General features: G+C 36.5%; 1 gene segment (V, D, J or C); it reads right to left on the bottom strand.

Annotated features, from left to right (window-relative positions):
* Positions 1-9,991: 9,991 nt before the first annotated feature.
* Positions 9,992-10,628, bottom strand: LOC105536832. The segment is given in 2 exon segments: positions 9,992-10,338; positions 10,493-10,628. Coding segments are annotated over 2 exon segments (399 nt in total).
* Between the last annotated feature and the right edge of the window lie 4,156 nt (positions 10,629-14,784).

Raw genomic sequence — 14,784 nt, 5'->3', positions numbered from 1 at the left:
CCAGACATTTCTCAGAAAAATAATGCTCAATTTATGAACTTGACACTGGACCTTTACCAAGAATGAAAATGTTAGATTGGAGAAAGATTCAGGATCTTCTCTCTCCCTGTCTTGTCTTTACTGGTGCAGTTCTTGATTTCATGTACCTTTTCCTTATTTTTCCCCTTTCCTTCTTCTCATTTCATTTTCTACCTTTGTCCATTAATCTCACATTTTCTTGTGCAATGCCCTCTTTAAATGGAGGTTATCTCCCCTCTTCACCAGGGAGACAAGTGTGGTCCAATCTGCCCACAGTGTAGTAACACATGGTGGTGCCTTTGAGGGTTATCTGGTGCAGGACCAGGGTACTAGACTTATTGTCCTCAGGGATGGGCAGTGATATGGTTTGGGTCTGTGTCCCCCCAAAAATCTCATTTCAAATTGTAATCCCCAGTGTTGGAGGTCGGGCCTGGTGGGAGGTGTTTGGATCATGGGGGTGAATTTTCCCTTTGGTGCTTTTCTTGTGATGGTGAGTGCGTTCTTGTGAGATCTGGTCATTTAAAAGTGTGTGGCACTTTCCCTGTCCTCTCTCTCTTCCTCCTACTCCAACCATGTGAAGTGCTGGCTCTGCCTTCAACTTCCGCCGTGAGTGAGAGTTTCGTGAGGCCTTCCCAGAAGCCAGACAGATGCCAACAACATGTTTTCTGTACAGTGGTCAGAACCGTCAGCAAATGAAACCTCTTTCCTTTGTAAATTACCCCATCTCAAGTGTTTCTTTATCGCACTGCAAGAACAGACTAATACAGGCAGTGAAGTCATTTGATTGATCATCTCGTTCTTTAAACCTCCAATCAGCTACTGTGGGCAATGGTTATCAAACTGTTGATACCAGAGATTGTGTCCTCATTTCCTCCAGTGATAGAGTGGGAACAGGGGATATTCACTTCTTGTTTCAGCACTGCCCTACTCTTGTGGCTTTAACATTACACATAATCCCTGAGGAGAAAAACGAGATTATCTCCAGACCCTCAAATAAAGGCAGATTTTTAAGATCAAGGCACAAGGGGGCTTCAAAAAGTTTATAGAAATATGGAATTAAAAGGTAACAATTAAAAAATATAAACTTTATTTCTCAACGTAAGCTCCAATAAATTCAAGACACTTTTTTTTAGCAGAAATAGTTAGCCTTGGCTAACTTTCTCAAAACACTCTAATAATAAGTAGATGTTGTCAATGCAGGGTTTTTTTTAATATTAATTGAAGAAAAAATAAGTGCACATTAAAGATTTTTTTGAGATTAGGAAACAAAAATAAGTCAGAAGAAAACAAGTCAGTATTGTGAGATGGAGGCCTAATGATTTCCCATTGAAACTCTCACAAAATTGCCCTTGTTTGATAAGAGGAATGAGCAGGAACGTTGTCGTGGTGAAGAACTCTCTGGTGAGCTTTTCCTGGGCATATTTCTGCTAAAGCCTTGGCTAACTTTCTTAAAACACTCTAATAATAAGTAGATGTTGTCATTCTTCACTTCTCCAGAAAGTCAAGAAGCAACAAGCCTTCAGCAAAAAAACAAAAACAAAACAACAAAACAACAAACAAACAAAAAAAAACCTGTTTTTACAACCTTTGCTCTTGACCAGTCCACTTTTGCTTTGACTGGACCACTTCCACTTCTTGGCAGTCACTGCTTTGATTGTACTTTGTACTCAGTATTATACTGGTGAAGCCGTGTTCATTTTCTGTTAAAATCCTTTGAAGAAATGCTTTAGGATCTTGATCCCACTTGTTTAAAATTCCATTGAAATATCTGCTTTTGTCTACAGCTGGTATGGGTGCAACAATTTTGGCACCCACTGAGTGGAAAATTTGCTCAACTTTAATTCTCAAGTCAGAATTATGTAAGTTGAACAAGTTGAGGTGTCTATGGTGTTGGCTATTGTTTCCGCTGTTAATCGTTAGTCCTCTTCAATCAGGGCATGAACAAGATGAATTTTTTCCTCACAATCAATGTGTATGGTCTGCCGCTGCGTGCTTCATTTTCAACATCATCTTGTCTCTTAGTAAAATGAGTTATTCATTTGTAAACTACTAATTTCTTTGGGGAATTGCCCCCATAAACTTTTCAATGATTTCACCATTCTTCAACCCCAGCTTTACCTTAAATTTGGTGCTTGGTTTTGTTTCAATATTGGCAGAATTCACGTTGCTCTGATAGGAGCTCTTTCCAAACTGTTTTGTCCTTCATCCTTCTTAGTGCCTCAAATTCGATACTGTGCACAATGTCATAACAAGTTAGCAGGAGTTTATTTTGATGCAAAAATTTAAAAGTTATGCATAAGTTTTTTGTAATATGCATTTTTCATGAACTTGTTGAAGACCCCTGGTATAGTACTGAGAAGTAATTTTATCTATGACTCCTTTCCCCTAGAAAGAGCCAAATATGGCTAGGGTTATGTAGACTCACTAGTTAAGAGACAGGACTCCCTGGATCTGTCTCTTATTTTCCCTCGGATTCAGTAATATAGGAAATTCTATAGCAAAGTAAACTCTTCTGTGAGCTTTCACTGAGGGTTATAAGCTAAAATTTGTCCCTCTAAAATTTATGTGTTGAATTCCTAACCCCAAGTACTTCAGAATGTGACCTTACTTGGAGTTGGGTTCAAGATTATTTCTTGATTATAGAGGTATCTAAGTAAAATGAGGTGGGCTCTAATGAAATATAAAGGGAGAAATTTGGACACAGATATACATAGAGGGAAGATGATATGAAGACACAGGGGTTTGATGGCCATCTACAAGCCAAAGAGAGAAACCTGAAACAGATCCTCCTTTCCTTTATTCTGTTGGCATCTTGACTTCAGACATTGCCTCCAGAACCATGAGACAATAAATTTCTGATTTTTAAGTCCCCAGCCTTTGGCACAAACTAATACACTGGGTATGATGTAGTACCTCACACTGAGGATGTAACCTCCTCAAAAAGTAAACAGCTGTTATCTGATCAGTTGCCCTTAGCATCTTGGGTGAAGGAGAGTAAGACAGTGCAGGCAGCAGGTTTCTCTTCTGATTTCTTGGTTTAGAACACCATCCTTTCTTAGGCCTAAAACTCTTTCCCAGGGTAAGAGTCAGACAGTCAACTCTGTCATGAGCTTCTTTATATTCAGGAAAACTCCACCAAGACTTATACCATCATAAGAAGATGGAGAAAGCCCATCTAAATAACAATAAAGAGCAAATGAGGCTCAGATGCAGAGAGTAATGTGTCCAAAGTGACCAGAAAAGTATAATCAGAGCCTGATCAGGAAGCCATGTCTCCAGATGCCCGAAATGCCTCTAGATATCATCTGTCTCTAGGAGAGCATTTATAGACTGCATGTCTTGGTACAAAGGAAACAAGAGACTTGGGATCACACTCATCCTTACACCCCAGAAACCCTATCCCTGACCCACTTTTCCCCATTCTCCGTGAGTGTGCCTGGTGGTGACACACACTAAGAATTGACATGCAGAGAAGAGAAAAGAGAAAAGAAAGGAGGGGACTGTAAGAAGGAAGGGAGCAGCCTAGAAGACTTTTTCACATTATCTTCTCAAGTTCAAGAGAAATGAAATAGATTGAGAAAAAAACAGTATCTTCCCCACCAAAAATATCTACTCTTCTCTATTCCAAAAACTTGAAAAAAAATACATCAATTCAACTTGAAAGTTGTATAGCTACTTCCTGTCTCCATCTTTCTGTATTGTCCTATTTTGAGCAGAAACAAAACTTTTCATAATGGATTGAGACAAGGCCAGGAATTATTGAATGTTGGAAGCTATGCACAGACTTCTCTGCTTAGAACAAAGAGAATAAAATGTATAATTTGTCACAGTTTCTGCATGACTTCACTACCGACTGCGAGCCAAACACTCTTTCCCCAACTGAACAGGCATCTTATTGACAGACGCACCAACCCCCTCTTGTGACTAAATACATGAATGCTTTTGTTCAGGTCCTGGGCAAGTCTTCCACTTGCTTTTGTAAAGTTACTTTACAGATATGGAAAAGAATCACTTAGATGTGCCTGTGATGTTACAGGAAGGACCTCACCAATTTTGGTCATCTGTGGTTTCAGAATGATCACCATGTGTGTGTGATGAGCCATTTTTGCAATATTAAGTGTTTGCCTTTTTGTGTTATTATCTTTAACTACATAATTTTTCCTTCATTCAGGCAGTTGGGTGATTCTCTGTTTATCACTTTCAGGAAAGGAGGCATAGCTGGAAACCAAAAATAAAGAAGTCTTTCCTACCATCTTATTTCAAAACTGTCAGCTTTATAGGCAAATTAAAGAATCCAGCATAAACTGACTTAGAGGAAATGATACAAAGATGTAATGCAAGTCTGCCTAACCGAGTCTATATAAACGTTTTCTAGGAGGAGTGATAGGGAGAGGAAAGGATGCCAAAGAAAAGAGCATCCAAGAGGCTTAAGCATGGCTGGGTCCTTCAGAGGGGCCCTGGTCCTTATGCTTTTGAAGAGGTCTAGGAAAGAAAACTGCAAACCTCTAGGGGGTGAGTGGTTAAATAAACCTCAGGGCAGTTCTGTTTAACACTCCAGTCTTCACCTTTCCTCTGCTCTTCACACTTTAGGCCTGACCCTGGGCCACAGTGAGGTGGACATGGCCTGCTTGGTTCTCTTCTTCCCTCCTTTTTCTTTGATTTCAACTTCCCGGGGTTAAGGTGAAAGAAAAAGATGAAGGGGAAGAAACAACAAAACTGTTCTTACTTAACCACTGTGCACCTCTGGTGTTGTTGCTTCCCTGGCTGACCACCGATGCCTGTGTGTGGTGAGTGCCCCCATGAGAGAGCATCCAGGGGACCTCAGGTGCTCCTCAAGGGAGAGGTCTCCCTTTCCTGTCAGCCCCTCACACAGGAGAACCCTCTACAACCCCTTACTTTTTCCTCTGGGTGAAGCTCTGGCAGGACAGCTCAGCCCTGCCACCTCAGAGGCGGCACCTGCCCACAGAATACACGTGCCTCCTCACCAAGCCCAGTGCAGAAACCCAGGCAGGCCATGACTGCCCCTCTCACTCCACCATCTCTCTCCAGTTTCCTTGTCTTCTGCTTAAGTAGATGTAAACATAGGTCAAAATCTGCTTCAGAACAAAGACGAAAATGCCACACGATGTTCCTTTTTATTCAGCAGATCTCTGTCTTTGAAAATAATTATTTTGGAGTATTGACCCCTCAAGTGGCTTGTGGGAAAAGGGGAATACTTCGATGACATTCTCTTCTTGACTCCTCCCATCCCCCCGCTACCTCCTCACACCAGCTAAGAGGTGAGAATTGGAGGTTGCAGAGCCTGTTCAGTTGCTGCTTCTTAACTCTACAGAGAATGTCCAGCTGTGGGCCATTCTTTTTTAAATTTTTTTACTAAAAAATTTTTTTGAGAAGTGCAGCTGTGCTTAAAATGTGAGCCATTCTTAATGAAAAATAGTGGATGCCTAATGACTCTTGGTTCCTAGCTGTGGGTCCTATTTGCCAAATTCATAACAGAAGATGTCCCACAATATATCCTATTGATCTCATGGGGAAAATAAGTTTGTTTGATTCCACAACAAATTCTCCAAAAGACAAATATATATTCCAATAATTATATGTCATATAACATATAAATAAATACAAATGTGTAATGTATAACATATAGATTATAACTATATAAATGTAAATAGACATATTTGTATTCCAATAATATTAGGAATATAATATTAGGGTGAGCTTTGGGAACAAAATTCAATTACAGTCCTCACGCCAGCCAAACTCACCACAGATTCAGGAAAAGGAAATCCTGGCTATGAGGATGCAGCAAAAGATTAACCGTGGTCATTAAACAATTATAAGTATTAGCATGGTCTATACCGGAATTATTATGAGCACATTAAAGGCAGAGTTTAGAGCACTATAGTGCTATCTTCTGTAATAAACAGAGCTTTAACAGTATTGGAACCAACTTTCTTTAACAGGAAGTTAAAATGTTGTAAAGAATCCAGAGAGAGTAAAAAGAGTAAATAAAACAATTAGATAAAACATGTCCAAATTGTAGAACATTGAAGGAAACACTAAGATAATTGGCTTATGGCCTTTAAAATATATAGAAGTTTTATTTTTTAATTGACAATAAAGAATGAAAAGGCTTTTATTCATATTGGAGAGTCTCATGTATTGTTTTAGCCTATTTTCTTTTTGGAAAGTCTGCAACTAAAAGTCTTGTCTATCCCTAATCCTCTCTGCTGCCTTTCAAATCATAGATAAATTTCCTTCTGTTGTTGAAACAAAAATCATTGCCTTCTTTATCATCAAAACACAGTATTTTCTACTAATTATGATAGGATATAGTTTAATCAGAATAGGCATAACCCACATTAAGGCATTCCTAGGTGTGTTTCCTGGTTCCCTTAGCGCTGTTATCTAAGTTAACACAAAATCGATTGCCTGTCTATATCATCCATCCTCCTGAAATGCAGTACTCTCCCAATTGCAGTGTTTTTCAAAGTAAGATCTCTCAATCTAATGATCAAAATCATTAGACAACTCACTAAAAAAAAAAAAAAAGCAGACTCTTGACCTTGTGTCAGACATATAGAATCAGAATCTATGGAAATAAAGCATTTTTAAAATAAAATCTTCATGTGATTCTTAAATGTACAGTAAAATTAGAGAAGTGCTGTCTAGGTGGTTAACTCTGGAGTTTTATGTGTTTTTCTTCATCTTATTTTATGGTACCTGCAGCATTTACTTTATCTCAGAAATGCCTTCATCTCAAAACTTATGTAAGCCTCAGTTTCCCAATCTGAGAAATGGGTTAATATTACCTCATAGTTTTTGTGACAATAAAGATGATGATGAGTATGACAAAATTGGCACCAGGTAAAGCAGGAATCCTTCGGTGATTTTTGTATCGCTTCACCTGAATACACTGGGCAAACTGTAAGGCTGTAAACCCAAAGGGTTAAATACAACAAAACCAGATGATGTGGGTTAAAGAACACTTGTGTCTCTCTTCCTAAATCAGGAAGCTTCTACTTTTGCTCTCTTGTTTCTAGGCCTCCCTGCATTTCTTCTCCACAAAGCGGGGAAGGGAAGAGCTGATTCTGTTTTCTAGAGTCCATTTATAAGTAGGGCATTAGTCATTACTTTGACTCCATAGCTAGAACTCCATAATCCACTCGCTCAAAATTATATCTCTTACATTTTTAAGTCCCTGCCTCCCTGGGATAATAAGCAGATTTAAATAGAGTGGCCAACTCTGCCACTAAGTCTGGACAATAAGGCAAGGAAAATAAATAAGACGTAAAGATTATAATGTAAGAAACAAAATTTTCTTCATTTGCAGATGCCATGATTTGTGGACTTAGAAAATCCAAAATAATTTATGACCAAATGATTAAAATTAGTAAGTGTAGCAAGTTCAATGAACATAAGGCCAATATGTAAAAACTAATTGTATTTCCATATACTAGCAACAATTAGAAAATAAAATTTTTAAATCTTCATGAAATGTCTATACATGAAAGTAAATCTAATACAGGATGTGCAAATCACTACACTGAGAACTAAAATCATTGCTTAAGACATTAGATGGCCTTAGCAAATGGATAGTCTATATTTTTGACACAATGACTCAGTATTTTTGAGGTAGCAATTCTCCCCCAAATTATCCATAGGCTTAATGCAATACCAATCAAAACTGCAAGGGAAATTTTGTAGATTTGGAAAGGATTTAGAATTTAGAAACTAATTCTAAAATATGTATGGAATCAGAAAGGACATAGAATGGATAAAATAATAAGGGGAAGAACACAAATGAAGAAAAAACACTGATGAGTTTCAAATTCTACCCTGAAGCTATATTAATAAGCACATTATGAGATAGTTGGGAGGCTGAATTAACAGAAGAAACAAAATATAGTGCAGAAATAGATCTGTACGTGTAGGATCACTTGATTTATGACCCAAACACCACTGCAATTCAATGGGGGAAAGGAAGATCTTTCCAGTAAATGGTCATGGGGCAATAGGAACCTTGACACCTTTTGCATAGCATCATGAAAACTGATTTGAGGTGGAAAATGGGCCTACATGAAAAAAATGTGTGTATTACTTTAAGCAGGCAAAGATTTCTCAACAGGGCACAAAATATACTAACCAATAAAGAAAAATAAATAGTTATTTGGACTTTATCAAGACTAGGAATTTCTGTATCTCAAAGAAAATCATTATGAAAGTGAGGAGTCAAGTAATGGATTAGTAGAGAATTCACAATACATGGTTTCGACAGGGGCTTATATCCAGAATCTATGAAGAATGCCTACATGTGAACAATAAAACAAGCAAACGACTTGAACAGGTACTAGACAGAAAAGAAAATCCAGATGGACAATGAGCATATGAAAAGGTGCTCAGCATCATTATTCTTCAGGGAAAGCAAATTAAAACCACAGTTTTATAAGATACCACTGCATGTCACCATAATGGCTTAAATCAAAAGACAAACAAAAAGAAATCTGATACCATTTTTTGGTGAAGATGAGGAGTAACTAAAACTCCCATATATTGTTCATAAGAGCATACAACTTGGTAACCTTTCGAAATACATTTGATAATAACCACTAAAGCTAAATATATGCCTATTTTATGGCCTAGTTAAGTCCATTCCAGTGGAATTATCCAAGAATAGAGAGTTTATATGTCCACCAAATAAAATTTGAATAAATGCTTATAGTAGCCTTTTCCATGATGGCACAAAACTGTAAACAATCTAAAAAACTCAAAAGTCTATTTCAAGAAGAATGGAAAAATAAATTATTACATATTTATACAGGGGAATTTTACATATAAACTTAAAAATAACTTATGCATACAGCAATATTAATGAATTTCAAAGATACGGCATTGAGAGAAGAAATTGAGACAGTAGGATATAGGCTGTACAATATAATTCCAGTCACACAAAGTTTAAAATCAAGTGATGAAAGCCAGAATCGTGGTTACTCCAGGTGGGGAGTTGGGGAAGGGCTGTCAGATTGGAAGGGGCAGGTGGGAATCTTCTGGAGTAATGGAAAATTTCAGTATGTAGGTCTGGATGGTGTTACCCAGATACAAAGAAGTGTAATATTCCATTGAGCTGTAAGCTAAAGTTTTATTCACCTTATTATGTGTTGTACCTCAATTTCAAAAAGAAAGAGAAGAAAGCAAAGAAACAGCATTTTTAAATGTTCAGATAAATGTGAGTACCATCACCTGAGAATGGGGAAACCTGACTGGGGTGTCAGACAGTGCTGTTGGGTTTTGTAAATATATGTGAGTATTATTTGGATTAAAATAACATTTATTTTAACGAGAAGGGAGGAAACACTGCTGAAAATCTTAGACAAGATGAGTACTGAAAAATATCTGATAGCCTTATCAATACCAAAACCGCTGGTGTTAAAGTGAGAACTTCCCTTGGAATGACCTTAACAGGGGCCAGATTTGAGTGAGACTGAAGAATGGAAATTAAGAGAATGAGTACAGACAATTCTTTCAAGTAATTTGATGACAAAGGGATGAGAAATATAGAGATGTGACTGGTGGAGATGTGGGCTTCAAGAATACTATGTTAAAATTAAAAAGATTTACTTATATTAATGTGACCAGATTATTGTAGACAACACAGACATATACACACATTTTTTTCAGCAGGGAGTGTATGCACCTGTGCAGTCTTTTTCCAAGTGGTCCACAACTGGAAACCAGGACTCTTCATATTACATCTGGTGCTTCTGAATTTATGTGAGGGAAGATGTTATTAAGAGTAGACTGACCCATGAACATGCACAAGGGACTGTCTAGGATGCCCGGACAGAATGAACAGTAGTCCCTGCCCTCTGGCTTTGTCTCATGACTTCATTCTCCAAAGGACCATTTGGAAAAATGTCCTGGGTGTTAAATAAATACTCCTTCAGGAGGAAGAGCAGCAGAGATGCCTCTGCCATCATTCCAGATCCCCAGCTGCAGGGTTTTGATACAAGTTGCAGGTGCCTGGGGAACACTGTGCTTGCACAGCACAGAGATAAGTGGCTGAGTCTTCGGGTTTTGGGCCTGTGATGTGCAGAAAGCTTTCCTTCTTCGTTAATGTGGCTTTTAGCCTTTCTTTTTCCTTTTCTTCCCCAGCTGAATACAGGATGAAGAGGAATTCAGGGCCTTTCCCAGGATCTTGCCTATACCATAACAGCCCTCTTAAGCCGCTGACTGTGTAACTGCAGTTGAGACTGCTACTGTCTCCCTCCTGGAGGCTCAGGGCCTCAGGACTCTGCGTCACCTGGTCTTCTCCACTCAACCCTATTCAGGAAAACAAAATCAGAAATTATACAAAGCTTTTAGTTTAGCAGCTTTGAAAACTTCCCACAGGAAAACTGAATGAGCTGAGATTAAATCTTCATCTCTCTTCCTCAGCTTTTCATGAATGGTTCTCATTTCTTAACCTCCAACTTACAGCCAAGCTGAAGCCACAAGACTATGAATGCACACTCCAACATTTTCTCCATGCTGGTATCTCAGCGTAGAGACAAATTCTGATAATTTCAACCTTCTTTTCTCAGAGGAGCTGCTTCTGTATCTTAGTTCATATTCTCGAATGCAGGAAAGAGCCTTTCTGTTGGCTGCTCAACCAATCAAATGCAAGTCCTCTAGTAATTTTCATGCTTTTGAAATTAAAGGCAGTTGTAGGATGAGAGTAAACTGAGCCACTGCCACCTTGTGGCCACAGTACAGTCCCACAGTATCCACTTCATGCCACCTCCTAAGAAAAAGATTCTTCATATTTGGTGGGCATAGTGTATATGAGGTTTAAAGTGGCAATAAGAAAAGCCTTATTTTATTTGGACTCTTAATTGTCTAGATTGTTTTTTGAATAGTCTTTAAGGCTAAGCTGCAACCAGAGGTTATAAAGGAGTTGAACCCAACTGGTAAGTATAATTCTGTGTCTCACTAAAAAATATTTCTCACTAAAATACACAGGAATCTCAGCAGGTGAAACCTTAAAAATACTGGAGCTCTGAAAATAAAAGATGGGGTTGAGGGGATCAAATAGCTTGTGGATATGTCTAGAAACCTCTCTGATGCAATGTGCAGAGAATTTGGAACATAAATTAAGAAATCTATGTCTTCAAATAATTTTCTGTGTGACTACAGGATTGAGACCAACTGTGACCGAAATTCAGGGTCACAAAATTGGTAGATCTTAAAAGGAAGGAAGTTTTGAAAAAGCATGGCAGAGAGAAAAAAGAGGTCTCCGTTTCTGGACCTCAGAGAGACCTGAAAGTCACTGTGTGTGTGTGTGTGTGTGTGTGTGTGTGTGTGTGTGTGTGTGTTGCGAGGGAGATTATTCCATGCAAATTATAAATATTTTACACAATATAAATAATACACAGCAAAAGTAAGTCTTTCCTCCTCATCTGTCCTTCAGTATCACAGTTCTCATTACAGAGGCATCTATGCATCTGTTCTTTCAAACACTCTCATACATGTACATACTCAATATTTTCAGACAAACATACATATCATTCTGTGCCTTGTTTTTTGTCCACTAGCCAACAATAGTATTCCATTGTTTGGCTGTACTATATTATATTTAAACAGTTTTGCATTTTTGTATTTTCATTTCCAATCTTTTACTACCAAAGATAATGCTGAAATGATTATCCTCATAAAAAATGCTTGCCAACATGGACAAATATATTAATAAAAATTATTGAAGATATGTAAATGATAACAGAGAACTCATGCATTTTTCATTTAATAAATATTGCCAAAATGCCTCTACCAAGCAGTAGCATTATACACATTTACGATGTATGAGTGTCAGCTTCACCTCCTCGACAACACAATATATTATTAAACATTTTTATCTTTCTGAAGCTAATAGATGAAAAATGCTAATTCAGAATAACACTTCAAAATTTTCTCTATTATTACTGAAGCTTGGATTGAAAAAATAATTTTAAAATCCATTTGTATGTCTCTCTTTCAATAGTCTATTGAAAATTATGTTTAAGTGTTAGTTTTGGAGGCAGAATACCCGTGATCAAACTCTAGCTCTATGATTTATTTTCTATGAAAAATTTGCTCAGAGATTTTCTGTGACTTAGTTTTATCACTGAACTTAGTTTTATCATTGGATGGTGGAGAAAGAACAGTACACATCTTAAAGAATTACTGTGAGAATCATTTGAAATATGTATTGAAACCAACATACATATATTGATAATGATAGATACATAGGTAGATAGGTAAATTACACACTACCTAGATAAAAATTAAAATAGTGGCTAAAGCATAACAAATAAGTAACATTAGCTATTATAGTATTAGCACAATTTTCTTTTGGAAAGTTAATTTTTTGTTGGTTTACCAAAGCTTTTTATATATTAAAGTCAGATTTTATGTGACTTTATATTTTGAAGCTTTTTATTCCATTTTGGCACTTGGTTTTTGCTTTTTTATTGTATTTTTGCCATGTAGAAATATTTACTTTCATATACTCTTACTTATGGTATATTCAAATGTATTCACCTTTATAATGTCTTCTGAAGTTTTGGTCTTGCTTAGAAAACCTGACCTACTCTAAGCTTACTTTTTTAAACCCTGAAAATTTCTGGTATGTTTTTTATTTAATCTTTTTAAGCCTATCGTTTGGAGTTATTTTGGTCTAAGGAATAAGGTAAGGGGTTATTTTTTTCAAGTTGCTAGACAATTGACTCAACATTATGTGCTGAACAATCTATTATTTTCTCCCTGATTAATAATACCTTTGCAATATAGTAATTTTCTCTGTGTAATTTGTTTCTGTCTTCTGATCTGTCAATCTATCTAGTTATGCTTTCACTATTGTCAACATTTTTTAATTATTTCGGCTATATTATTTAATGTATGATCGAACTTGTCTCCACTCTATTGCCCTTCTGTTTTAAGATAGTTTCTTATTTTCTACATGTTTAGTCTCCATTTAAATTTTTGAATGAGCATGTCTAATTTCAAATAAATGTATGAAAATTTCAAGGTAATCATAATTTAAACAATACCCACTACTATAGAAATAAGAGTTGCTGAATTAAAAGAGTAGTTACCTAATGAAAATTAACCTCAAAATATTCTGACATAAATCCTAAACTGTTTTTCCAAGAATATTGAAATTAGCAATACTAGGCTAAGATATCATGGCAAAACTAGTATTCCCTAATTAGTTTGATTCTATGACACACCACTGGATTTTACAATTGAGATATGTTTATCATATGCCAATAATTTTGTAAGTAAATTTTGTCATTAAATATGTGGTCATCTTGTTGAATTATCCATCACTTATATGAATTCTCTTTGGATTTGTACCAATAGCAGTCTGCTCCTAGTCCCCATTAACTTTGATGCCCCTCCAACCCTTCTTCCAGTCAGCAGAAAAAAAACGGTTACACAGAACATGCTGTACTAACAGTATAAACACGTTGTTCTTTGACTTTTTTTGAGAATAAGATAATTTCTCACTTATCTACAAATCATTACACTAGTTTGCATATAATTCATCATTCACTGATTTGATTTATTTTACTCACATTAGCAAACTCTGACTCTTACAAATCATTTTCAATAGGCAGTTTTTCTCTGTTTCTGAATATATGTACCTAAGAAAAAAGTTGAAAAGACCAAAGATAAATGCAAGATCAGGGCAGGGCTATTTATAGTGCAAGGACAATTTATATTTATTAGTGCAGGAACTAAGAGAACCTAGGCTGAATGTGTGATAAATGGGTAACAGAACCACAGAAGGTGATTTAGAAATGTGAGTTTTGCACAAAGTCTTGTTTAATTTTAAGAAATATTTTTATTTTTTCTTTTGAAACAATTTTAGAATTAGGGTTTCAAAAAATGTACAGAGAGGTCTCACATATTCTTCACTTAGCCTATCCAATGATAACAACTTGTGTAGCTATAGAACAGTATCTAAACCAAGATATTAACATTGGTATAATCTGTAGAGTTTATTTAGGTTTCTGAAGTTTTACATGCACTAATTTGTATGTGTATGGTTCTATGCAATTTTATCATATGTACAGATTCATGTAACCACTGCCACAATCAAGAATCACAACGGTTTCACAATCACAGCTTTCCTCATGCTACTCCTTCACACAGCCACACCCTTCCCCTCCCCACATCATTAATCCCTGACAATCACTAATCTGTTACTTACCCCTACAATTTTGTTATTTCAATAATGTCATATAAATGGAATAGTACAGTAGCAACGTTTTAAAATGGGCTTTTCTCACTCTGCATGAGGGATAAAAGCATGATATCTATGCAAGTTATTATGTGTATAAACATTTTTGTTCCTCTGTATTGCTATATTGTTATGAATGTGCCACAGTTTGCTTAACCGTTCACTCCCTGGAAGACATCTGGGTTGTTTCCAGATTCCAGATTTGGGCTGCGATGAATAAAGCTGCTATGAATATTCATGTACAGGTTTTGGTGTGAATATAAGTTTTTGTTTCTCTAGGATAAATCCCAAAGAGTGTAATTGCTGGGTCATGTGGTAAGGCATGCATAATTTTATAAGAAATTGCTGAACTATTTTCCAGAGTGCCTATATCATTTTATATCCCTACCAGCAACATATTAGTGATCCAACTTCCCTAAATTTTCAACAGCATTTGATGTTATCTTTATTTTTTATTTCAGTCATTCTGATAGGTATATAATAATATCTCATTGTGGCTTAATTTGCAT

This window comes from Mandrillus leucophaeus, unplaced genomic scaffold, assembly GCF_000951045.1.
Source record: "Mandrillus leucophaeus isolate KB7577 unplaced genomic scaffold, Mleu.le_1.0 Scaffold163, whole genome shotgun sequence".
In the NCBI taxonomy this organism is placed as follows: Eukaryota; Metazoa; Chordata; class Mammalia; order Primates; family Cercopithecidae; genus Mandrillus; species Mandrillus leucophaeus.
Note: the sequence above shows the minus strand (reverse complement) of the source record. Positions and strands in the feature narration are given on the sequence as shown.